Here is a 26,616-nt window from a genome sequence, read left to right as displayed (position 1 = left end):
TTATTCTAAAATTGATTACATGTTTTAAATTCCTCATCAATCTACACACAATACCCCATAATGACAAAGCGAAAACAGATTTATTTTATTGCACATTTATAAAAAAATAAAAAAACAGAAAACCTTAGTGCATTCGGAAAGTATGCAGACCCCTTGACTATTTCCACATTGGGTTACATTACAGCCTTATTCTAAAATTGATGACATTTTTTCACCTGATCAATCTACATCAATCTACATCAATCCTCTGTAGCTCAGCTGGTAGAGCACGGCGCTTGTAACGCCAGGGTAGTGGGTTCAATCCCGGGACCACCCATACACAAAAATGTATGCACGCATGACTTGTAAGTCGCTTTGGATAAAAGCGTCTGCTAAATGGCATATTATATTATTATTATTAATGATGAAGCGAAAACAGGTTTTTAGACATTTTTGTAAAATTATTAAATATAAAAAAACAGATACCTTCTTCACATACGTATTCAGACCCTTTGCTATGAGACTCGAAATTGAGTTCAGGTGTATCCTGTTTCCATGGATCATCTTTGAGATGTTTCTACAACTTGATTGGAGTCCACCTGTGGTAAATTCAATTGATTGGACATGATTTGGAAAGGCACACACCTGTCTATATAAGGTCCCACAGTTGACAGTGCATGTCAGAGCAAAAACCAAGCCATGAGGCCGCCCGGCCAAACTGAGCAATTGAGGGAGAAGGGCCTAGATCAGGGAGGTGACTAAGAACCCGATGGTCACTCTCACAGAGCTCCAGAATACCTCTGTTGAGATGGGGAGAACCTTCCAGAAGGACAACCATCTCTGCAGCACTCCTCAGTAAAAGCACATGACAACCCGCTTGGAGTTTGCCAAAAGGCACCTAAAGGACTCTGACCATGAGAAACAAGATTCTCTGGTCTGATGAAACCAAGATTGAACTCTTTGGCCTGAATGCCAAGTGTCACGTCTGGAGGAAACCTGGCACCATCCCTATGGTGAAGCATGGTGGTGGCAGCATCACGCTGTGGGGATGTTTTTTAGTGGCAGGGAGAAAGATGAACAGAGAAAAGTACAAAGAGATCCTTGGTGAAAACCTGCTCCAGAGCACTCAGGACCTCAGATTGGGGCGAAGATTCACCTTCCAACAACACAACGACCCTAAGCATACAGCCAAGACAACGCAGGAGTGCCTTTGGGACAAGTCTCTGAATGTCCTTGAGTGAGGTCTGAAACCATTTGTTTTATTTATTTGATACCGTTCTACTTAATCTGTTCCATTACCACGAACCCGTCTTCCCCAATTAAGGTGCCACCAACCTCCTGTGAGAATCACGTATCCCGTTATGACTGTAGCTGGTTAGCTAGGTACGTATATTAGCCAAGGAACAAAATGCCAGCTTCCTGGAGTTACATTTGATATCGTACAAAAGAGAACAGAGAACTAACTCCACTCGAACATTTCCCAAGAAGTTATATATTTTACTAGGCTGTGGGTGAAACAGGCAGGTATGGAGACAGAGGGGACAAAGGTTGAGAACTTTGCTAGCTATACTATTTAAAAAGCAGTCCAGCTGCACAGATGTTTTGCTTGTTTTAGATATTGCTGAACGCTTCTCAAACATAATTTTGATAGATAGCTAGCTAAACAATGACGACAAATTATGTCAATAATCAGTAGCAGTGCTTGGGCAAAATCACTGGGGAAGCCAGGGAAAAAAGCCATATTACAACCTATGTGTTGTGATAATTGCGGTGTTTGCTCTATAACCTGTTAGTTCATATGGCTTGCGACTGTGATATATAGGCCTAAAGGCTAAGACAATAAGAAGACACAGTGGCAGAATAAATTCAACCACACCTTTTGTTTCATCACAAAACTAGAGAGCAACCTCTGTCCGGTGAAGTCCACAAAGCATATTGCAGATGACGCAATCTCAATCGCACTCCACACTGCCCTTTCCCACTGGACAAAAGGAACACCTATGTGAAAATGCTGTTTATTGACTACAGCTCAGTGTTCAACACCATAGTCCCACAAAGCTCATCACTAATCTAAGGACCCTGGGACTAAACACCTCCCGCAACTTGATCCTGGACTTCCTGACGGGCCGCCCCCAGGTTGTAAGGGTAGGCAACAACACATCTGCCACGCTGCTCCTCAACACGGGGGCCCCTCAGCATTGCGTGCTTAGTCCCCTCCTGTACTCCCTGTTCACCCACGACTGCATGGCCAAGCACGACTCCAACAACATTATTACGTTTGCTGACGACACAACAGTGATAGGCCTGATCACCGACAACGATGAGACAGCCTATAGGGAGGAGGTCAGAGACCTGGCAGTGTGGTGCCAGGACAACAACCTCTCCCTCAATGTGAGCAAGACAATGGAGCTGATCGTGGACTATGGGAAAGGGAGGGGCCGAACAGGCCCCCATTAACATCGACGGGCTGTAGTGGAGCGGGTCGAGAGCTTCAAGTTCCTTGGTGTCCACATCACTAACTATCATGGTCCAAACACACCAAGATAGTTGTGGAGAGGGCACGACATCACCTTTCCCCCTCAGGAGACTGAAAAGATTTGGCATGGGTCCCCAGATCCTCAAAGTTATATAGCTGCACCATCGAGAGCATCCTGACCGGTTGCATCACCGCCTGGTATGGCAACTGCTCAGCATCAGACTGTAAGGCGCTACAGAGGGTAGTGCGTACGGCCCAGTACATCACTGGGGTCAAGCTTCTTGCCATCCAGGACCTACAGTGGGGAGAACAAGTATTTTATACACTGCCGATTTTGCAGGTTTTCCTACTTACAAAGCATGTAGCGGTCTGTAATTTGTATCATAGGTACACTTCAACTGTGAGAGACGTAATCTAAAACAAAAATCCAGAAAATCACATTGTATGATTTTTAAGTAATTAATTAGCATTTTATTGCATGACATAAGTATTTGATCACCTACCAACCAGTAAGAATTCCGGTTCTCACAGACCTGTTAGTTTTTCTTTAAGAAGCCATCCTGTTCACCACTCATTACCTGGCTAGCTAGCCACCTGAGGACAACAACACAACAAGATGCAACAATTCAAGTTGTTTCTGTCAATTAAGTATGGTCTCAATGCGATTTGATAGGAGTGAGGCCAAATCCAAACTGGCTTCCCTTGACACTTTTTTTTGGTGCTCCAGGATGACTCACATTTGAGCTCGTTCAGTTTAGCTCAACGCTGATTGGCTATTATTATTTTTTATTTTTTTTAAGGAAGGCCAATGCTTGCTGGGCAAGGGTTGGCAACAATGTCATGCTCTTTTGGACCAGACAGCATCAGATAGATGGCCTACACATACAGAGGGGCGCTGTTTCGCTCGCTCGGATGCTTTCTCCGGTGAGATACATTCAGCCTCTTGTGAATTTAAGGAAAATTATGAAACACAAATAATAACACAATTTTATCTTTTTTTCTTGGTCAATGTTTTTGGGAGGCTTGGCTTCCTTTGGCAGCCATGAATATACGCCACTATCAATAATGCCGCGTTCAGAACAACTGGGAAATCTCCGACTTCAGTGCGTTCCCGACAACTGTGAACTCTGGAAAAAATCGTTTTGAATGGCCATCAAACTCGGAATAGCAAGTCGAAAACTCCGGAATCTTTCTATAGGTCCGACGTCATGGTTTGACCTCGTTTATTTCCGAGTTGTCATGAAAGCACCATCAAAGTAGGCGGTGCAAGTAGAAGGTTCTGGAAGTTCATCGCCAGGAAGAGGAGGGGGATTCCAAGTTAAAAAGGTCATTTCTCTCTACGGACGTCTACTTTAACAGGTAGTTAACCACAATTTAATGGTATTTTCACTCTGCAAAAAAAGTATGTTCCTAATTGGTAACAAACTACTAACTAAGCTACTACTATCACTATCAGTTAGCTAGGTCGGGGATAGCTAGCCAGCTAACATTAGCCTAGCTAGCTACCAAACCTAGGTAAATTAGCTAGCTAATTTAACGTTATCATGTTGGATACGGGTAACTAGCTAGCTACTTTGTGCTTTCTAGTGAAGAAGATGCATAACGTCTGTAAGTAAAAATTAATAGATAACACCTAACCACATTGTAGGTAGCTAGCTAGCTAGATGGGTCTCTGCTGTCCTTTTAAGCCTTTAGTAATAATCTAGCTAGCTAACATTAATGTAGCTAACGTTCGACGCTAGCTAGCGCTTCTAGAGTATTGGCAAAGACAGTAACGTTAACGTTACAGCATGAAGATTGGAAGAATTAGTCTTCTGTACAGGGATGTTTTCTTAAGCACCGCGACGCTCGGTCTGAACATTAACACGCGTTGCTTGAGATGGAAGCATGCTTGCTATGGAAGCATAAGGACTTACTAATTGTAAAAAAAAAAAAAGGTTAAATTGATACACACCTTTTTATAGGGTTAAGATTCCCACACGGCCATATATTCATGTTACAGCGCTTGTTTACAGACAGAAGCCAGTGGACTACCTGTGCTAATTAGCTATCTGCGTCTCTGAACACATTTACATTTACATTTTAGTCATTTAGCAGACGCTCTTATCCAGAGCGACTTACAGGAGCAATTAGGGTTAAGTGCCTTGCTCAAGGGCACATTTACGTCATTTAGCAGACGCTCTTATCCAGAGCGACTCACCAATTGGTGCGTTCACCCTATAGCCAGTGGGATAACCACTTTACAATTTTTTTTGGGGGGGGGTAGAAGGATTACTTTATCCTATCCCAGGTATTCCTTAAAGAGGTGGGGTTTCAAATGTCTCCGGAAGGTGGTGAGTGACTCCGCTGTCCTGGCGTCGTGAGGGAGCTTGTTCCACCATTGGGGTGCCAGAGCAGCGAACAGTTTAGACTGGGCTGAGCGGGAACTATGCTTCCGCAGAGGAAGGGGAGCCAGCAGGCCAGAGGTGGATGAACGCAATGCCCTCGTTTGGGTGTAGGGACTGATCAGAGCCCGGAGGTACAGTTCCCCTCACTGCTCCATAGGCAAGCACCATGGTCTTGTAGCGGATGCGAGCTTCAACTGGAAGCCAGTGGAGTGTGCGGAGGAGGGGGGTGACGTGAGAGAACTTGGGAAGGTTGAACACCAGACGGGCTGCGGCATTCTGGATGAGTTGTAGGGGTTTAATGGCACAGGCAGGGAGGCCAGCCAACAGCGAGTTGCAGTAGTCCAGACGGGAGATGACAAGTGCCTGGATTAGGACCTGTGCCGCTTCCTGTGTAAGGCAGGGTCGTACTCTCCGAATGTTGTAGAGCATGAACCTGCAGGAGCGGGTCACCGCCTTGATGTTGGCGGAGAACGACAGGGTGTTGTCCAGGGTCACGCCTAGGCTCTTCGCACTCTGGGAGGAGGACACAGCGGAGTTGTCAACCGTGATGGCTAGATCATGGAACGGGCAGTCCTTCCCCGGGAGGAAGAGCAGCTCCGTCTTGCCAGGGTTCAGCTTGAGGTGGTGATCCGTCATCCATACTGATATGTCTGCCAGACATGCAGAGATGCGATTCGCCACCTGGTTATCAGAAGGGGGAAAGGAGAAGATTAGTTGTGTATCGTCAGCGTAGCAATGATAGGAGAGGCCATGTGAGGATATGACAGAGCCAAGTGACTTGGTGTATAGGGAGAAAAGGAGAGGGCCTAGAACTGAGCCCTGGGGGACACCAGTGGTGAGAGCACGTGGTGCGGAGACAGCTTCTCGCCACGCCACTTGGTAGGAGCGACCGGTCAGGTAGGACGCAATCCAGGAGTGAGCCGCGCCGGAGATGCCCAGAACACCTACCTGTGTGTAAACAGAAGACAAACGCCACAAATGTGTCACTGAAAAATACTGTCCTCTGCAACTGTGTTAAAACCGGTTAAAACAGGGTACAGTAATTGTGTTTAGCATTTGTGAAATTATTTTGTTGTGATATGAAAGTAAAGGGATTTATGTTTCTAGAACCGTACCGCAATTGAGAATCGATTCACATTTAGATGGCTTATTTGGTTTGTTTTGTCTTCCAGAGCCAATTCGCCATATAAACAGAGGAGTAACGTTAGGCTCCTTTAGTCCAATATTGGCCTACCATAGCTGTATGGATCTTTGCAAAACTGCTACTGTAAGTGCATAACGTTTGTAACTCTTTATTTAAAGATTATTTCTTGCTGATGAAAAAGAAGAGCCATATGTTTTGAAAGCCATATCCCAAGCGATGATTATTGATGTTAAAACACAGCGGTCAGGATTGTAGTTCATATGAGCCAGTCATGGGCGAAGCTGACGGCTGAAAACTGTAGGGAGAAATCAAATGTTTGTGTTAAAAAATATCACATTACACATTTAGCAATGAAAATGCATTTTAAACTTCACGTACAGTAATACTTTTGTTTGACAATACAATTATTTTATCGATAGGAGTGGGGGGGAAAGATACTTGTTGTGCATTGAAAAGCACACAAGTCTGCATTAATGATAAGAAAGAAAATAAAGACTGCACTTCCATTTCACACCATAGCCTGCCGAATTTGCAAGACATTTTCTTTCATTTTGGTTTTGGCACAAATGAATGTGGCACGGACTTCCCCGTGTATTGTTTCAGCATTGTCTCAATGAAGAGTTCGGTGTTCGACTAGCCATGTGCACTTACAAGCCTGCTAGAGTTAGTGGCAGGTGGACAAGCAATAAATACAGTTGTAGGATGACTGAAGCCTGAGCTGGAATGTGAAGTTAACTGAAGCTGGTTAGCTTTCGAAAACCCTGAGTAGATCTAGCTTGCTTTGTAGGACACCCCTCTGGTCTGTTTCGCAAACGTTCTCAGAAGTCTCACAATGTTGCGCTTCTGGGTTCAGAAACTCTGTGGTATTGGTTAGATCAGATGGAGCTATCCCCTCATGTTGAAATAAATGTTGCTATTCACCAAGTTTTGCTATCTGGTTTCAAATGCAAATAGAATGTAATTAGTGCTGAGCGAATAACAGATGTTTATTTTTTTGTTTTATAAACAACTAATTGACCAATTATTAGATTTTCCATTTAGTTCATTTTTTTTTCTTTTTCTGTGAGTGCAATGCGCAGTTTCTCTAGATCAGATCAAGCCCGAACTGTGCGACGTTTACAGCAGGCCAATATTCTACATAGTTTAGAGCAGAAAACGTGGTAATTAACTGCAATGAATATAATCCATTGCGCGCCTACTTGTCCGGTCAGAGACAGAGACAAGAACGCGGGATAGAGAGCAATTGCTTTGTGAGGTATCTCTACCTGAAAACACATCATCTAAGATTGATAGTTGGTATTCAGCAGTCCTAAAAGTATGCCATATTTACTTTTGAAGAACTACTAAAATAGTGATTTTGTAAGACTGAATAGGCCCCCACCAAAAAAAGAGAGATAGAAAATGTGATTTTTTTAAAAGTCATCGAACCCGAATCGACCTAAAAAAGCACATCGCTCAGCACTATATGACATACAGGAAGAGAAATGGAAACTTGTGTGAACAGCATTTGTTTTCTTCTGCAGACTGTAACCAACAACCATGGTGAAGGAAACCGGCTTTTATGACATGTTGGGTGTTAAGCCCAATGCCACTCCAGATGAGTTGAAAAAGGCTTATCGTAAGCTGGCCTTGAAGTACCACCCTGACAAGAACCCTACGGAGGGAGAGAAAGTGAGTGGAAGTATTCAGAAAACCACTTTGCATCCGTGACAGTCACAGTTAATTTTTGCCGTACCACCTTTATCTTTGCTGAGCAGTGTATGTTATAAACCATGTATTTGTATTTATTATGGATCCCCATACCCTTCCTGGGGTCTGGCAAAATTAAGGCAGTGTGAGACTGCTTCTATGAATAGGTTCTGATTTATGACCATTGGTTGAGTGGAGATAAGTTATGCATGCTAGTGTAGCGGAGTTAAGAATGTACAGTAAGCTCACTCCCCAGCTAGCTTGAAATGTCGCAGATGGAGCTATCCAATTGGTACCTTTTGTATAGCTCAAACGGTTTGCTAGTTATAGAGCGGGTGGTCACGTGTGTTGGCAAGGTAGAGGACCCTGGTTCAAGCCCAGTCAGAGGCAAGTTCAGGGAGGCAGCGATATATGCTAATCCAGCACACTGACGCCGGTTATGCCAGGTTAATTTAAGAGATGAATATGGAAAATACATAAATTGTTTCTACAGTTCTGTCAGACATTTTTAGTAAGTTGTTTAATATTTTTAAGTACTAGTTGAGATTTCTATTAGTAGTTTGCGCTCTGAGAATTGATCATTCAGTTTTTTTCTTCCCAGTTTAAGCAGATCTCTCAGGCATATGAGGTGCTGTCGGACTCCCAGAAGAGAGAGGTGTATGACCGGGGAGGGGAGAAAGCCATAAAAGAAGGAGGGGGCAGTGGAGGTGGCGGGGGTTTTGGATCCCCCATGGACATCTTTGACATGTTCTTTGGAGGAGGTGGCCGAATGCACCGGGAGAGGAGAGGTAAAACGTAGTACAGAGACAAATATTACATTCAACAGAAGTCAGACTTCAAATTCTGACCTTTGGTCTTCTGTGGTTCTTCTTAACTTCTCTTAAGCGAATGCTTTGACCCAATGTGCTCTCCAAACCTAGGAAAGAATGTCGTTCATCAGCTCACAGTCTCTTTGGAAGACCTCTTCAATGGAGCCACGAGGAAACTTGCTGTCCAGAAGAATGTTATTTGCGAGCGATGTGAAGGTGCTACATTACTACACATGTTACATTGTTGGTTAACCTTGGTCTTGATCAGTCCCTCATTAAAAGAGAAGGATGAAAATGACCAGTGTGGTGACCCTAAAGTCATCAGGTTGAATAGCCCTGTGTGATCATGCATGGATTGGATGTCATTCTACATTGTCTTGTAAAAGCCAACATCACATTATAAACAATTAACTGTTAGAGGGAGGTAAATGCCTCTGCTAGGATAAAACATTTCCGAGATTATCGTCGGACAAGGCCCAAACTATTGTTTGGTTCCTTTTTTGTTGCTCTGATTATAAAATGCATACATAAATGTTCTTGCTTATCTCACAGTAACATTTTACAGCGGATCGTTATGCCACAGAATCGCTATCTGTTGACTAGCATTTACCGCCCTGTCAAACACCGCATGAGGCATTCTGTTTAAATGGTGATGTGATAATAGTTATTGCTGCAAACGACTAGGGTGATGTGAACTGATATGGCTGTGTTTTGGGGTAGGTCGCGGGGGAAGGAAGGGCGCGGTGGAGATGTGCATGTCCTGTCGCGGCACGGGCATGCAGGTGCGCCTCCACCAGCTGGGGCCAGGCATGGTGCAGCAGGTGTCCGCCGTGTGCGGGGGCTGCCAGGGCCAGGGCCAGCGCATCAGCCACAAGGACCGCTGCAAGGCCTGCGGCGGACGCAAGATTCTGCGGCAGAAGAAGATCCTGGAGGTCCACATTGACAAAGGTGAGGTGGTTGATTTAATTGTTGTCCATCAAGAGAAGTCTTTCCACAGCTCACAATTTACATAGACGTATTTATAGTTAGTATATAGAACAATAAATAAAAAATGTTCTACCCTGGATTTTTATTTATTTATTTTTTGCTATGAGGTCCATCAGTTATTTGACTCCTTTGATTTGTGTGGAGGAGAAATTGTCAAGAGCATAGACTCTGCCTAAATTGTTCACTGTATGTTTGTCTAGCGACGCGGGTGGGATGGGGGGATGGGTTAAGCATGTTGACACGGGATACGCCATGGCCCTGTTGACACCGTTAGCTGACAGACCAAGCTACCTGTGGATGGGAATGCTAGCAGAGCGACTGCCAATTTACAAGGTAAAAGTGTGAACATTTTCTTCCTCCATTTTGAGGATGTAGGAGGTTTGGATGTCTGTTATGTGATACAACCTACATTTTCTTCACTTCTGGTCCTGGCTAATACACCTGATCAATGTAGTCTTGATGATTAGTTGGATCGGTATTTCTAGTGCTGGGCAGAGACAAAGGCAAGCAACACACTGCAGTCTTCTGGAACCAGGAATGAAGAGCATTGTGATATAAGATGACATAGTGAGTGACATATTCACACTATACAGGGCCAAAACATACTGCTATTTCCTTTTCACATTGTCCTTTCCAAAACGTTTACAGGATCTGTAACCTGGCCAGCCCAGTACAGCTCAGTTTGACCCTATAGTGTAGAATGGCAGTCAATTGACAAAATGCACCCTACATATCAACTTGTGTACAAAACATTAGGAACACCTTCCTAATATTGAGTTGCACCCCTTTTGCCCTCAGAACAGCCTCAATTTGTCAGGGCATGGACTCTACAAGGTGTCCAATTTGACTCCAATGCTTCCCACAGTTGTCAAGTTGGTTGGATGTCATTTGGGTGGTGGATCATTCTTGATACACACGAAAAACCCAACAGCATTGCAGTTCTTGACACTCAAACCGGTGCACCAGGCATACTCAGTTCAAAACCACTTAAATATTTTGTCTTGCCTATTCACCCTCTGAATGGCACACACACACACTCCATGTCTCAATTATCTCAAGGCTTAAAAATCCTTCTTAAACCTGTCTCATCCCCTTCATCTACGCTGATTTGAAGTGGATTTAACCAGTGACATCAATAAGGGATCATCGTTTTCACCTGGTCAGTCTGTTATGGAATTTTTTTGTCCACTCTGTGTGCATACATACAGTGCATTCGGAAAGTATTCAGACCCCTTCACTTTTTCAACATTTTGTTACATTACAGCCTTCTAAAATGTATTAAATACATTTTTTCCCTAATCAATCTACACACAATACCCCACAATGACAAAGCGAAAACATGTTTTTAGAAATGTTTGCAAATGTATTACAAATAAAAAAACATAAACCTTATTTACATAAGTATTCAGACCCTTTGCTATGAGACTCAAAATTGAGCTCAGGTGCATCCTGTTTCCATTGATCATCCTGGAGATGTTTCTACAACTTAATTAGAGTCCACCTATGGTAAATTCAATTGATTGGACATGATTTGGAAAGGCACACACCTGTCTATATAAGGTCCCACAGTTGACAGTGCATGTCAGAGCAAAAACCAAGCCATGAGGTCCAACGAATTGTCCGTAGAGCTCAGAGACAGGATTGTGTCGAGGCGCAGATCTGGGGATGGGTACCAAAACATTTCTGCAGCATTGAAGGTCCCCAAGAACACGGTGGCCTCCATCATTCTTAAATGGAAGAAGTTTGGAACCACCAAGTCTCTTCCTAGAGCTGGCTGCCCGACCAAACTGAGCAATCGGGGAGAAGGGCCTTGGTCAGGAGGTGACCAAGAACCCAATGGTCATGCTGACAGTTCTTCTGTGGAGATGGGAGACCCTTCTACAAGGATAACCCTCTCTGCAGCACTCTACCAATCAGGCCTTTATGGTAAGGTGGCCAGACGGAAGCCACTCCTCAGTAAAAGGCACATTACAGCCGCTTGTAGTTTGCCGAAAGACACTTAAGCACTCTCAGACCATGACAAACAAGATTCTCTGGTCTGATGAAACCGAGATTGAACTCTTTGGCCTGAATGCCAAGGGTCACGTCTGGAGGAAACCTGGCACCATCCCTACAGTGAAGCATGGTAGTGACAGCATCATGATGTGGGGATGTTTTTTAGTGGCAGGGACTGGGAGACTAGTCAGCATTGAGGGAAAGATAAACGGAGCAAAGTACAGAGAGATCCTTGACGAAAACCTGCTCAGGACCTCAGACTGGGGTGAAGGTTCACCTTCCAACAGGATGACCCTAAGCACACAGCCAAGTCAACGCAGGAGTGGCTTCGGGACAAATTTCAATGTCCTTGAGTGGCCCAGCCAGAGCCCGGCTTTGAACCTGATCGAACATCACTGTAGAGACCTGAAAATAGCTGTTCAGCGACGCTCCCCATCCAACCTGACAGAGCTTGAGAGGATCTGCAGAGAAGAATGGGAGAAACTCCCCAAATACAGGTGTGCCAAGCTTGTAGCGTCATACCCAAGAAGACTCTTGGGTGCTTCAACAAAGTACTGAGTAAAGGGTCTGAATACTAATGTAAATGTGATGTTTCATTTTTTTCTACATATCTAAAAACCTGTTTTTGCTTTGTCATTTTGGGGAATTGTGTGTAGATTGATGAGGGGAAACAACTATTTAATCCATTTTAGAATAAGGCTTTAACATAACAAAATGTGGAAAAAGTCAAGGGGTCTGATTATTTTCAGAATGCACTGTACGTACACACACACACAGCTTAAAGGGCAGTTCTGCCACTTTTCAACCTCCTATTCATTTATCTCCAGCACCATATCAGTGTCTACATACAGGTAACTGCCTAAATAAAATGAACACTTTATTAAGTGGTCCTCTGTAGCTCAGCTGGTAGAGCACGGCGCTTGTAACGCCAAGGTAGTGGGTTCGATCCCCGGGACCACCCATACACAAAAATGTATGCACGCATGACTGTAAGTCGCTTTTGATAAAAGCGTCTGCTAAATGGCATATTATTATATAATAATAATATGCCATTTAGCAGACGCTTTATCCAAAGCGACTTACAGTCATCGTGCATACATTTTTTGTGTATGGGGTCCCGGGATCGAACTCACTACCCTGGCGTTATAAGCGCCGTGCTCTCCTTGAGCTACAGAGGACCACTTAATAAAGTGTTTATTTTATTTTGGCAGTTACCTGTATATTATATTATATTAAATTAGGGAGTCAGTGTATTAAAAGCAGGTGCTTCCACAGGGTGTTGTTCCTGAGTTAGTTAAACAATTAAAACATCCCATCTTGCATGTTATTTTTGCCTACCATGGCGAGAAAAGATCTGTGACTTTAAAAGACGGGTCTCAAAGGAGCCTAGGGGGTTTAATGTGTGTGTGTCAGTCACTAGATCTCAATCCAATTAAACACTTATGGGAGATTCTGTAGCCGTGCCTGAGACGGCGTTTGTCACCACCATCAACAAAACACCAAATTATGGAATTTTTTATGGAAGAATGGTCTGGAACTCTATCCCTCCAATAGAGTTCCAGACACTTGTAGAATCTATGCCAACGTGCATTGAAGCTGTTCTGGCGGCTCGGGTGGCCCAACGTCCTATTAAGACACTTTTTATGTTGCCATTTTATTTTGGTAGTCACCTGTATGTGGAAACGGTGCATTTCTATGATCTGTAGTTAAAAAGATAAAAGTCCCAAAAAATGCTTCTGTGACATTGCAGGGTGGGATTAAAAGTAATACAAATGTTGATTTTCAAAACCTGCAACAAGTTTCTAGCCAGGAGAATGTTATTTTCTTGCTCCCCACGAATCTGTTTGAAAATCAATTTTAACCTTTGTCATGTGGTATAACTTTTAAACTACCGTAATTTTCGGACTATAAGCCGCGCCTTTTTTCAAATTTTTCGACCCTGCGGCTTATATAACGGTGCGGCTAATCTATGGATTTTTACAGCTAACGGCCACTAGAAGACCTCCTAAATCTATGGATTTTACAGGTTACAGTCCACCAACTTTAACTCTATGGGCTCTATGACCGGTCCGCGCCCCCCACCTTTAAGCGGCGGGCTCCAGCAGGAAAAGCTGGAGGCCGGAAAAGAGTGAGACAGGTAGCGCGCAAAAGTAAAAGTGGAACCGAGAGTGGTACGAGAGATAGAACGACAGCGAGACAGTTTGTGCAAAGGAAGTTTTCATGCACAAACCCTCATTATGGAAAACAAACGTAGAAATGCATGTGATGCAGCTTTTAAGTTAAAGGCAGTCAATCTGGCTGTCAAAACATCCACGATCATTACGGGTTCCGAAAGGCTGGACTGCTGCGTGATGAAGAGGAGGGGCGCCGCCAGCTGAGGCCCTTCAGAGGCTGTTCGATTCCGACAGTGGCGAAGAGGAGTTTGTTGGTTTTGAGAGCGACCGAAGGAGAGAGGAGAGTGGCTGGCGAAGCCACCCTGAGCCTGTTCGTTTCCGACACTGAAGATGAGGACTTTGGTGGTTTTAGTACGCAGGAAGAAGGCGGAGATGAGGATTAATGACTTGACTTTTCTGGTTACAGCCGTGTACTGCACCTTAGCCTAAAAAGATGAAGACGAGGATTAATAACTTTTCTGGTAGGCTGATTACCGTATATTTTAAGCAGATATTGCCGTCAAGCGCTGTAAGCTTTGTTTTTTGTTATGGTACTACTGTAGGCTATAATGTAGATAAATATTCAAAGATCGCACACTTTTTCAAGGTTTTTCAAAAATAACTAAAGTTAAGTGGTTAAATGATTGTGCGCTATTAACTAATTTTGCTGGGAACCCCTAGCACTCCCTCAAGGACCACTGGTTGAAAACCACTGCTGTAGATCACTGCCGGTATGTGCGCTGGGAGGCGCACCGTTTAAGTTTGAAAGTTGAAAAGTTTGTGTGTCTGAAACGCTATGTGATACAGTACAGTTTACACAGCACAGTATATGTTCTGTAGCTACTATTGCACTAAATGGTAACACTTGAATACGTTATGCAAATATGCAACTTGTTTGTTGAAATGTTAATAAATGGGAGCTTCCTCAAGCAGCCATCTCTTTCCCGACAATCCCCTCTGTGCACGAACCCTTACATATGGTAATTAAACATTAAAACACATGCGGCTTATAGTCGTGCGGCTTATATATGTACACATCATTCAATATCATTCAATTTAGCTGCTGCGGCTTATACTCCGGTGCGCCTTATAGTGCGGAAAATACAGTATTTTATTTTCTCTACAAAATGTAGAAATGTGCCGTTTTCACATGTAGACACTGGTATTGTGCTGGAGATTATCAAAATGAGGTCAAAAGGGTTGGAATTGCCCTTCTTTAAGAAAGCTCACTCAGCTATTTCACTTGGTGTATCCTTGAGTTGTGCTACTAAAGCCTTTGTGAATTTATCCAATGGACACCATAGTGAAATCCCTATACTGAAGCAAACTGTAGTGTGTGTGTACTGTGATTCCTGTTGTGGTTGGTTGTTCCCCTATTCTTTGGCTCTATGGCCTGGTTATCCAAGGCAACGTCAGGGAAAGTTGGTTTGGTCCAACTCACAGGGCTTTTTCGCATATGAATTTGGTACCCTGGAGCGTTTTTGAGAATTCCATAAAACAAGAATGGAATAACAGATTCCGGATATAATTTCTGTAACAAAGTTTCATGCGACTAACACTACTGCATTACAATATCTCTGGTCCTGGACCAAGGACCAGGATTATTTTGCGCCAGGATTAGTTAGCACTTCCACATCTGCTTTATAGCATGGATCAGGTTACCAAACGCTCCAGGATCCAAATCATCTACGGATATGTGGAAGTGCCCTAAATGTTCCCCAAGGCATGGTTGCGTGTGAATGGCGTTGCCAGATAATTCTGATCTGTCTTAATGCAGTTAAATACGGGCCAGTTGAGTTAAATCAATCCTAAATTATTGTTGCAGGTATGAAGGATGGGCAGAAGCTAGTTTTCCACGGGGAGGGAGATCAGGAGCCAGGACTAGAGCCTGGTGACATCATCATTGTCCTGGATCAGAGAGTCCATCCCGTCTTCACCAGGTAAAAGATTAAACCTCATGCCAGTCCTTATTCACTACCGGCCTCTACCCTATGTCTATATCACATTGTCTGATTGGACCAACAAATGGTTTGTGCACAAATTTGGCAGTTCCATTGTTCCAAACGAGACCTTTTTATATTCTTCAGTATTGTATTGGTCTGTATTCTGTACTAGCCTATAGACCCCTTTCTGTGTTTGCAAACATTGCCACATGAGGGCGTGCGTGGAGGTTGGTGGCAGAACAAGGGGGGTTCTTATAGAACGGCAGCAAAAAATAAATCTTTGCAGCTGTTCAAGCAAGAATCAAAACATAATTGTAAGCGTATGAGAACCTAAAACAGTTATTTTGTTTAGCCTAGATTTAAGTTATTACTTCTATGTTGAAAAAAGGCACAGATGGCGATTGCTTTCTTACTGCCGCTAAGGTCGCACGCATCTGTGTGTGGCGTCAGTGTGTCATGTACTGGAAAAAGGTCTATATATCTAGCAAAACAAAAATTTGGCCATTCAAGAACTTAATTTAAATTCATTTTCTTCAACAACAAAAAAATCGCCATTGAGAGCCAATCACTTCTCAGTTCTTGATTTTCACTTCTTGGCTTGAAATGCAATCAATCGCAGCCTTGTTGGCTTTGATTGGTATTGACTGTGCTCTATTCTACAGACAAGGGGAAAATCTGACCATGACTATGGAGCTGCAGCTGGTGGAGCCCTGTGTGGTTTCCAAGCCTGTTCAAACTCTGGACAACCGAAGCCTCCTCATCACCTGCCACCCAGGTACACTTCCTAGATTATTTCATTTAACAGAAACCTTTTACAACAACACTGGGCAATTTGTAAATTTTTTTTTATGCATTTTATTTTTTTGTTGATCGTAGTGTTGCAGGTATACCGGTACCATTGTAATATAACGGTACCAAAACATCCTGATACTTATACCAACATTTCAGAATCCTGTAGGACCGTTTCATATGATGCTACCCAATTTGTCAGCCCTACCAATCTAAAGAACCTGCTGGCGCCTGTTTTATAAAATCAGTAAAAAAATTAACAACAGCAACTAGTCTCTTGTATGCGCTAGTCCAATAATGTCCACTTCACTTTCAAGCGCATCTCACGTGTGGCAGCTGTGATCAACCAGCCATTACCTGCTTCTCTCTGTCCACTCTTCCTGCACATCTATTCCTCCATCAGTTTTAAAAAATAGAATTTTCGGTAATGGCGAGCGGGGACGCAGACCCTGATGAATCTTCTGTTACATTTGATACATTGGAGCAGAGCGAGCAAAGTTCATACATTGGAGCATTTTATTGCCTGGTATAACCAAGAGCACAGGTCAGTCTAAGTAGACTTTGCAATTGCAAGTTTGCGGTCAAGCAGCCTCTGAGTGACAGAGGAAATGCACCGCTTCATGACAGGCATTTTTGGAGCATTACAGCAAAAAAACGGTGTGTCTCTACCTCAAATGGTTAAAAAGAAATGACCCGAGCTCGTTTTTTTTTTTTTTTTCTTCCTGTGTCAATTTGCGCGCATTTGGAATAATTTCTCAACCATGTTGCGGGCTTTTAAACTAATCCGACGTTACTTATTGGTTTGATACAAACAACGTTCAGTCATGTTACCTAGCTAGCTAACAACCTGCTCATGTTGACAGTAGGTCTGGGCAAATTTGCTTGGCGCAGGAAGAAAGGAAAAGGCTCTGCTAATCATGATGCTAATCACGTGCTTCAAAAGGTAGGATTCATAATGTAAGCCTAAACTATATAAAACAATATTTCTGGTGCTCATTAACCTCAAATGTAAGTAAATGTAATCTCGTAATCCCCAAAAGTAAGTGTTTATCATGAGAGGGCCATAAACAATAACTAGTAATGCTGCATACTCCAAAAAAAGGTTAATCTCACCTTTCTGTAAAAAAAATCTATAAATTGCTGAGGTGTAGTACTTGAGGACACAAGCTCAAGTACAAATGATAAGTATGAAAATATGAAATATTTAAAATATTTACAAAAATAAAAATAAATTTGGTTCCTATTCGACAAAACTATATAATAATGCTTGAAATTATATTCTTTCTAAATATAGTATAATCAATTTATAAAATACCAACTATAAGATTTCTCCTTCCTTATAACTGTCAAATACATATTTGTATATTTAGTGTTAGAAAATGTGCATATTTTCTAAAGATCAAAATATCTGCCCCCATCGCTGTGAGCGTCTCCGAGCTCTAGCTTCCTGTGTCGAAAGAGCGCTCAATGCAAGCCATTTCGATCTATGGTGTCCCGATTTTAAGCGAAAATATTGGTCGGTACCGGAACCTCCCCTAAAAGGAGACTTGGTGCCTAATGTTTTTAAAGTTGGAAGCAGTGTGCATATGTGTTTGGGAGAGCGGCGGGGGGGGGGGAGAGGTTTCATGCAGTGTTTTCCCCTTACTGCCACAATGACATGCAGATCATTATGCATGTACAGTATATTCCTTCCTTCCATTGCTCCAGCCAAATTAGAGGTAGGCCTTTGCAAATATGAGCAAATAAGTCTCGCAATATTCTATTATACAGTGTGAAGTTAATTCAATATGTGTTTATTAAGTATAATTGTGAATATCAGTGACAGGGTTTTTGGGTAGCACATGCGCATAATGTTTAGAAAGGGAACAAGTGTCTGGGGGCGAACAGGGCGCTAGGCCACTAGATTTTCTTTACCCGAGTAGTGTCGCGATACCATGAGATCGTATACTTGGCTTAGTAAAATGTTGGTATCGTGACAGCGCTGGTTGATCGTGTTTTACAGTTGCATTTTTACCTTGGCAGGGGAATTGATCAAACCTGGCGACAATGTTCCTGAATGGGGGGATGCCCATGCACCCCGGCGTTTGAAAAAGGGACACCTCATTATCCTCTTTTCGGTATGTTCTGTAAAAAACACACACACCATTCAATGTGTTCCACCATTCAGGACGTGATACTGTAGATTACTGTAGATGTTAACTATATTTGTATTTATTCTAAACAAAAATATAAACATAACTATAAAGTGTTGGTCCCATGTTTCATGAGCTGAAATAAAAGTTCCCAGAAATGTTCCATACGCACAAAACTAATTTCTCTCAAATTTTGTGCACAAATCTGTTTACATTCCTGTTAGTGGGCATTTCCCATGATAATCCATCCACCTGACAGGTGTGGCATATCAAGAAGCATGATCATTACACGGTGTACCTTGTGCTGGGGACAATATATAAGGCCGCTCTAAAATATGCAGTTTTGTCACACAATGCCACATTTGTCTCAAGTTTTGAGGGAGTGTGCAATTGGCATGGTGACTGCAGGAATGTCCACCATAGCTGTTGCCAAATAATTTAATGTTCATTTCTCTACCATAATCCACCTCCAACATCGTTTTAGAGAATGGGGCAGTACTTCCAACTGGCCTCAATCGCAGACCAGGTGTAACCCCGCCAGCCCATGACTTCCACATCTCTTCTTCACATGTGGGATTGTCTGAGGCGGGCCACCCGGACAGCTGATGAAACTGTGCCAACGAAGAATTTCTGCACAAACTGTCAGAAACCATCTCAGGGAAGCTCATCTGCGTGCTCGTCGTCCTCACCAGGGTTTTGACCTGACTGCAGTTCGACGTCGTAACCGACTTAAGTGGGCAAATGCTCACCTTCGATCACCACTGGCACGCTGGAGAAGTGTGCTTTTCACAGATGAATCCGGTTTCAACTGTACCGGGCAGATGGCAGACAGCGTGTGTGGGCGTGCGGTTTGCTGATGTCAACGTTGTGAACATAGTGCCCCATGGTGGCGGTAGGGTTATGGAATGGAAGATCCTGAGGCTCATTGTCATGCCATTCATCTGCTGCCATCACCTCATGTTTCAGCATGATAATGCACGGCCCCCATGTCGCAAGGATCTGTACACAATTCCTGTAAGCTGAAAATGTCCCAGTTCTTCCATGGCCTGCATACTCACCAGACATGTCACCCATTGAGCATGTTTGGATGCTCTGAATCGACGTGTACGACAGCATGTTCCAGTTCTTGCCAATATCCAGCAACTTCGCACAGCCATTGAAGAGTGGGACTACATTCCACAAGCCACAATCAACAGCCTGATCAACTCTATGCGAAGGAGATGTGTCGTGCGACATGAAGCAAGTGGTGACACCAGATACTGACTGGTTTTCTGATCCACGGCCCTACTTTTTTTTTTTTTTTTGGTATCCGTGACAGTCATGTAAAATCCATATTTATTTTAATTGACTGATTTCCTATGAACTGTAATTCAGTAAGATCGTTTAAATTGTTGCTTGTTGCGTTAATATTTTTGTGCGGCGTATTCATTGGGTTTTTATCTTATTGAAATTGTGTCCTAATTCAGCCGTGACCCCCACAGGATGGCGCACAATTGGCCCAGCGCGTCCGGGGTAGGGGAGGGTTTGGCTGGTGGGGCTTTCTTTCCTTGGCTCACCGTGCTCTAGCAACTCCTTGTGACAGGGCCGGGCGCCTGCAAGCTGACTTCGGTCAGTCTTCAGTCGAACAGTGTTTCCTCCGACACATTGGTGTGGCTGACAATCGGGTCAAGCGAGCAGTGTGATAAGTGGCGGCCGGCGGGACATATTTCAGAGGATGCTTGACTCGACATTCGCCTCTCCCAAGCCCGTTGCAGAGATGAGCCAAGGGACCTAATTCAGGAAGAAAACAGAAAAAGAAAAAAAAAGCTTATGGCCATACCACCCTGAACACGCCTGTTCAGGGTCGGGCCTGGTTAGTAATAATAATAATAATATATGCCATTTGCAGACGCTTTTATCCAAAGCGACTTACAGTCATGCGTGCATACATTTTTTTTGTGTATGGGTGGTCCCGGGGATCGAACCCACTACCTTAGCGTTACAAGCGCCGTGCTCTACCAGCTGAGCTACAGAGGACTGGGATAGGAGACCGCCTGGGAATACCAGGTGCCGTAAGCTTAAAAATATATAAGAAAAGTAAATAGTGTCCTAAGTCATTCCCTCAGTTTAAATGTTGTATTAAATTGATTGACTAACTACTGCTGCAGACAGTATTTATGTTTTATTAAACCACTGGAAAACTACTGGAGACTTACAAAGTCAACCATACCAAATACCAACCATATGACCAGTGGCCATTTTGTAGTAGCACGTTTATTGTGATTATGTAATTGACACAAGTCTGCACTTTGTAGCCTGTGTAACTTTCGTAATGTGTTTGCTTTATTACTGTTTCAGTTGGTTCTTAATTTCATATGACATTTAAAGAAAAAATGTAGGGTGTAGAAATAAGTGCTTTTTCGTTTTGTTTTTTGCGAAAGGTGGTATTCCCAGAGGCCAACTTCCTCCCCAAGCACAAGCTGAAGGAGCTAGAGCACTACCTTCCTGCCAAGAGGGAGGTGGAGCAGCCCGAGAGCATGGACGACGACCTCTACATCTCGCCCGACCTGGAGGACTGTGACCCGGCCAGAGTAAGACGCAGCCAATACCACTACATGGAGGAGGATGACTACCCGTCTGCTGGCGGGGTCAGTGCCAGACTTCATAAGACCCCCTCAGCTCACTCCAACCTCTAACCCCAAAACCCCAGCCTCCAGCCCCTCTGGAAACGTGCACAAACCGCATCTTAAATGTTTCATTCTCTTAACTTACAATGCTAACTGGGGTGCCGGCGTGGTCCTTTGGGCCGGATACCTGGATCTACGTCCCGAGGCAACTTTCGGCTGTCTTTTCGTTGGATCGTGTGCCTGAGTGGATGAAATGGATTTCTGGTTAAATTCTTTAGATGACCGGAAATGAAGATTCTGAGATTTTGGAAGCGCTATGGATGCTGTCACTGTGACATTATTTTATATAAAGTTTGATTTTATGGTCTTTGATTTTATATTAGCAGGTTTTGAGCACCCTCTGTTTTTACTTTGATGTCACGGTGAGTACCGTTGGTGATTTTTGTGGTGTCGAAGGTCACGAGAAAGAAGATAGTTTGAAGCTATAATTCATGTTGCCTAATTGAATCCTTGCAGCGAAGAACCATATAAGGCCAATGTGCATATTGTTCCATTTTTGTATACCCCATCAGCATAGTTGAAAGATAGTTGCCAATTATTACACTAACATATTTGTTTAATTCATTTTTAATAATGATGTAATGATGCATGTTTATCTAGATTTCATAAAATGCACGTTGGCCTTTTGTGGTTCTTCATCTGTAGGTTCAATTGAAGACTATCTGCTGTGGTATGGTATACTTGGCTATGTTCAACTGATGATGGAAAAAATAAGTTATTTACCCCATTTTTACTATCAAGAGTTGTCTAATCTGTTTAATTCCTCCACTCTTCATGGGAATTAGTCAAACTGTAAGTCAACTTTCAATAGACCTCTCAATAGTTCTGCTACTGGTATCTATGTGCTGTGACTGTCACAATTATTTTTAAAGTGTCTTGGGTTTAAGTATTCAACTCATGAAGTCTCATACCTTTTACCTCAGTGAATGGTGTGCTTGTTGTGAAGCCTTGGGGCCAGATTCAATCCGATCGCGTTTTGTCCACAATGCACAATATTCAAAGGCAATGTTCCTGCGTTCGCAAAGACCAAATTCACAGTAAACGCTGCATACAGTGCATTTGGAAAGTATTCAGACCCCTTGACTTTTTCCACATTTTGTTATGTTACAACCTTATTCTAAAAACAATTCTTTTTCTCATCAATCTACACACCTACCCCCATAATGACAAAGCAAAAACAGATTTTAGACATTTTTACAAATACTTTGTTGAAGAACCTTTTGGCGCGATTACAGCCTTGAGTCTTCTTGGGTATGACGCTACAAGCTTGGCACACCTGTATTTGGGGAGTTTCTCCCATTCTTCTCTGCAGATCCTCTCAAGCTCTTGTCAGGTTGGATGGGGAGACAGCTATTTTCAGGTCTCTCCAGAGAAGTTCGATCGGGTTCAAGTCTGGGCTCTGGCTGGGCCACTCAAGGACATTCAGAGACTTGTCCCGAACCGCTCCTGCGTTGTCGTGGCTGTGCTTGGGGTCGTCCTGTTGGAAGGTGAACCTTTGCCCCAGTCTGAGATCCTGACCGCTCTGGAGCAGGTTTTCATCAAGGATCTCTGTACTTTGATCCGTTAATCTTTCCCTTGATCCTGACTAGTCTCCTGGTCCCTTCTGCTGGAAAACATCCCCACAATATGATCCTGTCAGCACCATGCTTTTCAGTAGGGATGGTGACAGGTGTCCTCCAGATGTGACGCTTGGCATTCAGGCCAAAGAGTTCGATCTTGGTTATATCAGACCAGAGAATCTTGTTTCTCATGGTCAGAGTCCTTAAGGTGTCTTTTGGCAAACTCCAGCGGGCTTTCATGTGCCTTGTGAGTAGCTTCTGTCTGGCCACTACCATAAAGGCCTGATTTGGTGGAGTGCTGCAGAGATTGTTGTCCTTCTGGAAAGGTTCTCCCATCTCCACCCACAGAGGAACTCTGGAGCTCTGTCAGAGTGACCATCGGGTTCTTGGTCACCTCCCTGACCAAGGCACTTCTCCCCCGATTTGCTCAGTTTGGCTGGGAGGCCAGCTCTAGGAAGAGTCTTGGTGGTTCCAAACTATTTCCATTTAAGAATGAAGAGGCCACTGTGTTCTTAGGAACATTCAATGCTGCAGATTTTTTTTTGGGTACCCTTCCCCAGATCTGTGCCTCGACACAATTCTGTCTCGGAGCTCTACGGACAATTCGTTTGACCTCATGGCTTGGTTTTTGCTCTGACATGCACTGTCAACTGTGGGACCTTTATATAGATAGGTGTGTGCCTTTTCCAAATCATGACCAATCAATTGAATTTGCCACAGGTGGACTCCAATCAAGTTGTAGAAACATCTCAAGGATGATCAATGGAAACAGGACACACTGGAGCTGATTTCGAGTCTCATAGCAAAGGGTCTGAATACTTGTACTTGTTGTCTTTAATACATTTGTAGACATTTCTGAAAACTGTTTTTGCTTTGTCATTATGGGGTGTTGTGTGTAGATTGAGAAATGTATTTAATAAATTTTAGAATAAGGCTGTAACGTAACAATGTGGAAAAGGGGAAGGGGTCTGAATACCTTCCGAATGCACTGTATGTCATCTCAGTCGGACATGACCTTTACATGTCATCGCGCTATAATGCGGATCTTGCCCTGACCGGTTTAATCTACCGTAGGCCTTACTATCTATGACAAGACTGTAGAGCTATCCTAGTGTTTTTGCTGGCTTCATTTAACCCTTTGCACATTTTGGAATTCAACCTCTGGAGCAGTCCTTCTCTGGTAAGCCCAGAGTGAGACTTTGTTGTTCTTGTATTATTATTATTATTATTGATACCATTTGGGTCTTTTGGGAATGGAAGAACAACGTTGTGAATATGGAAGAGAAAATAATTCTTACGTATGTTAAGTCTTGTCTGGTCCTAATACAACTGATCCAATCATTCCCCATGTTTGTATATGGTCATATTTATAATTAAATGCAAGAATGTTTCTCAAGTGTTACTGGTGAGCTTTTTGGAGTAGTTGAAGCACTGGTGGAGAAGGGCTGTGGTTAGATTCAAAGTAACATTACTCTACATACAGCTGCGGAAACAATTAAGAGACCACTGCAAAATTATCAGTGTCTCTTGTTTTACTATTTATAGGTATGTGTTTGGGTAAAAATAAAATGTTTTATTGTATAATCTACTGACATTTCTCCCAAATTCCAAATAAAAATATTGTCATTTTAGAGCATTTCTTTGCAGAAAATGACAACTGGTCAAAAATAACAAAAAGATGCGGTGTTGTCAGACCTCGAATAATGCAAAGAAAATAAGTTAATGTTAGTTTTTAAACAACACAAAGTTTTAACTTAGGAAGAGTTCAGAAATCAATATTTGGTGGAATAACCTGATTTTCAATCACAGCTTTCATGCGTCTTGGCGTGCTCTCCACCAGTCTTTCACATTGATGTTGGGTGACTTTATGCCACTCCTGGCGCAAAAATTCAAGCAGCTCGGCTTTGATGGCTTGTGACCATCCATCTTCCTCTTGATCACATTCCAGAGCGTTTTCAATGGGGTTCAGGTCTGGAGATTGGGCTGGCCATGACAGGGTCTTGATCTGGTGGTCCTCCATCCACACCTTGATTCGACCTGGCTGTGTGGCATGGCGCATTGTCCTGCTGGAAAAACCAATCCTCAGAGTTGGGGAACAATATCAGAGCAAAAGGAAGCAAGTTTTCTTCCAGGACAACCTTGTACGTGGCTTGATTAATGCGTCCTTCACAAAGACAAATCTGCCCGATTCCAGCCTTGCTGAAGCACCCCCAGATCATCACCAATCACCAAATTTCACAGTGGGTGCGAGACACTGTGGCTTGTAGGCCTCTCCAGGTCTCCGTCTAACCATTAGATGACCAGGTGTTGGGCAAAGCTGAAAAATTGGACTCATCAGAGAAGATTACCTTACTCCAGTCCTCAACGGTCCAATCCTTATGGTATTTTGCAAACCTCAGCCTGGCTCTTCTTTGCTTCTCATTGATGAAGGGCTTTTTTCTAGCTTTGCACGACTTCAGCCCTGCCCCTAGGAGCCTGTTTCGAACCGTCCTCGCCATGCAATTCACTCCAGCTGCCGTTTGCCATTATTTTTGTAGGTCACTTGATGTCATCCTACGGTTGTTGAGTGACATTCGAATGAGTTGGCGGTCATCCCGGTCAGTAGAGTCGTTTTCGCCCTCTGCCGGTCTGTAGCTTTGTTGTCCCCAATGTCTGCTGCTTGACCTTGTTCTTATGAACCGCCGTCTTTGAAATGTTAAGGATGGAAGCAACCTGACGCTCACTGTATCCCTCTGCCAACTCTTTTGGCATGCTCAATAGTTATTTTTTTGATTAATATTACTTTTGAGGTATTAGCACTGTTTTTGCCACATCCAGCTGGTCCTATTGCAAGAGGATAGTGATGACCACAGCAGTGGTTTTTATACTTTTCCTCGTTAAATAAGATTTGGGTCAGGTGATCACCTAATCAGTACCTAATTCAGATGAATGAGGTGTGCCTGTGTTGTAATTCAACAGACACTGGAATGGAATAGCTGTCATACATGTAGAGATGCTGATTTAAGAAAACAATTTAGTGGTCTCTTAATTTCCAAAAGAAATTAGACCCATTGTATCAAATTAAAGTTTATTCATCGTATACATACAGTGGGGAGAACAAGTATTTGATACACTGCCGATTTTTCAGGTTTTCCTACTTACAAAGCATGTAGAGGTCTGTAATTTGTATCATAGGTACACTTCAACTGTGAGAGATGGAATCTAAAACAAAAATCCAGAAAATCACATTGTATGATTTTTAAGTAATTAATTTGCATTTTATTGCATGACATAAGTATTTGATCACCTACCAACCAGAAAGAACTCCGTCTCTCACAGACCTGTTAGTTTTTTCTTTAAAAGCCCTCCTGTTCTCCACTCATTACCTGTATTAACTGCACCTGTTTGAACTTGTTGCCTGTATAAAAGACACCTGTCCACACACTCAATCAAACAGACTCCAACCTCTCCACAATGGCCAAGACCAGAGAGCTGTGTAAGGACATCAGGGATAAAATTGTAGACCTGCACAAGGCTGGGATGGGCTACGGGACAATAGGCAAGCAGCTTGGTGAGAAGGCAACAACTGTTGGCGCAATTATTAGAAAATGGAAGAAGTTCAAGATGACGGTCAATCACCCTCAGTCTGGGGCTCCATGCAAGATCTCACCTCGTGGGCCATCAATGATCATGAGGAAGGTGAGGGATCAGCCCAGAACTACACGGCAGGACCTGGTCAATGACCTGAAGAGAGCTGGGACCACAGTCTCAAAGAAAACCATTAGTAACACACTACGCCGTCATGGATTAAAAATCCTGCTGCGCCGCCAAGGATCCCCCTGCTCAAGCCAGCGCATGTCCAGGCCCGTCTGAGGTTTGCCAATGACCATCTGGATGATCCAAAGGAAGAATGGGAGAAGGTCATGTGG

General features: G+C 43.3%; 1 protein-coding gene across 1 annotated transcript; it reads left to right on the top strand.

Moving 5' to 3' along the window:
- Nucleotides 1-3,752: 3,752 nt before the first annotated feature.
- Nucleotides 3,753-21,158, top strand: LOC123484445 (dnaJ homolog subfamily A member 1-like). Its single transcript, XM_045214807.1, has 9 exons — nucleotides 3,753-3,814; nucleotides 7,510-7,657; nucleotides 8,277-8,463; nucleotides 8,596-8,700; nucleotides 9,205-9,432; nucleotides 15,445-15,559; nucleotides 16,225-16,337; nucleotides 18,374-18,468; nucleotides 20,904-21,158. The coding sequence occupies exons 2-9, from the start codon at nucleotides 7,526-7,528 to the stop codon at nucleotides 21,156-21,158; spliced, it is 1,230 nt and encodes a 409-aa protein (XP_045070742.1). The 5' UTR covers nucleotides 3,753-3,814; nucleotides 7,510-7,525.
- The last annotated feature ends 5,458 nt before the right edge of the window (nucleotides 21,159-26,616 follow it).

Source organism: Coregonus clupeaformis, unplaced genomic scaffold (genome assembly GCF_020615455.1).
Source record: "Coregonus clupeaformis isolate EN_2021a unplaced genomic scaffold, ASM2061545v1 scaf0319, whole genome shotgun sequence".
In the NCBI taxonomy this organism is placed as follows: domain Eukaryota; kingdom Metazoa; phylum Chordata; class Actinopteri; order Salmoniformes; family Salmonidae; genus Coregonus; species Coregonus clupeaformis.
Note: the sequence above shows the minus strand (reverse complement) of the source record. Positions and strands in the feature narration are given on the sequence as shown.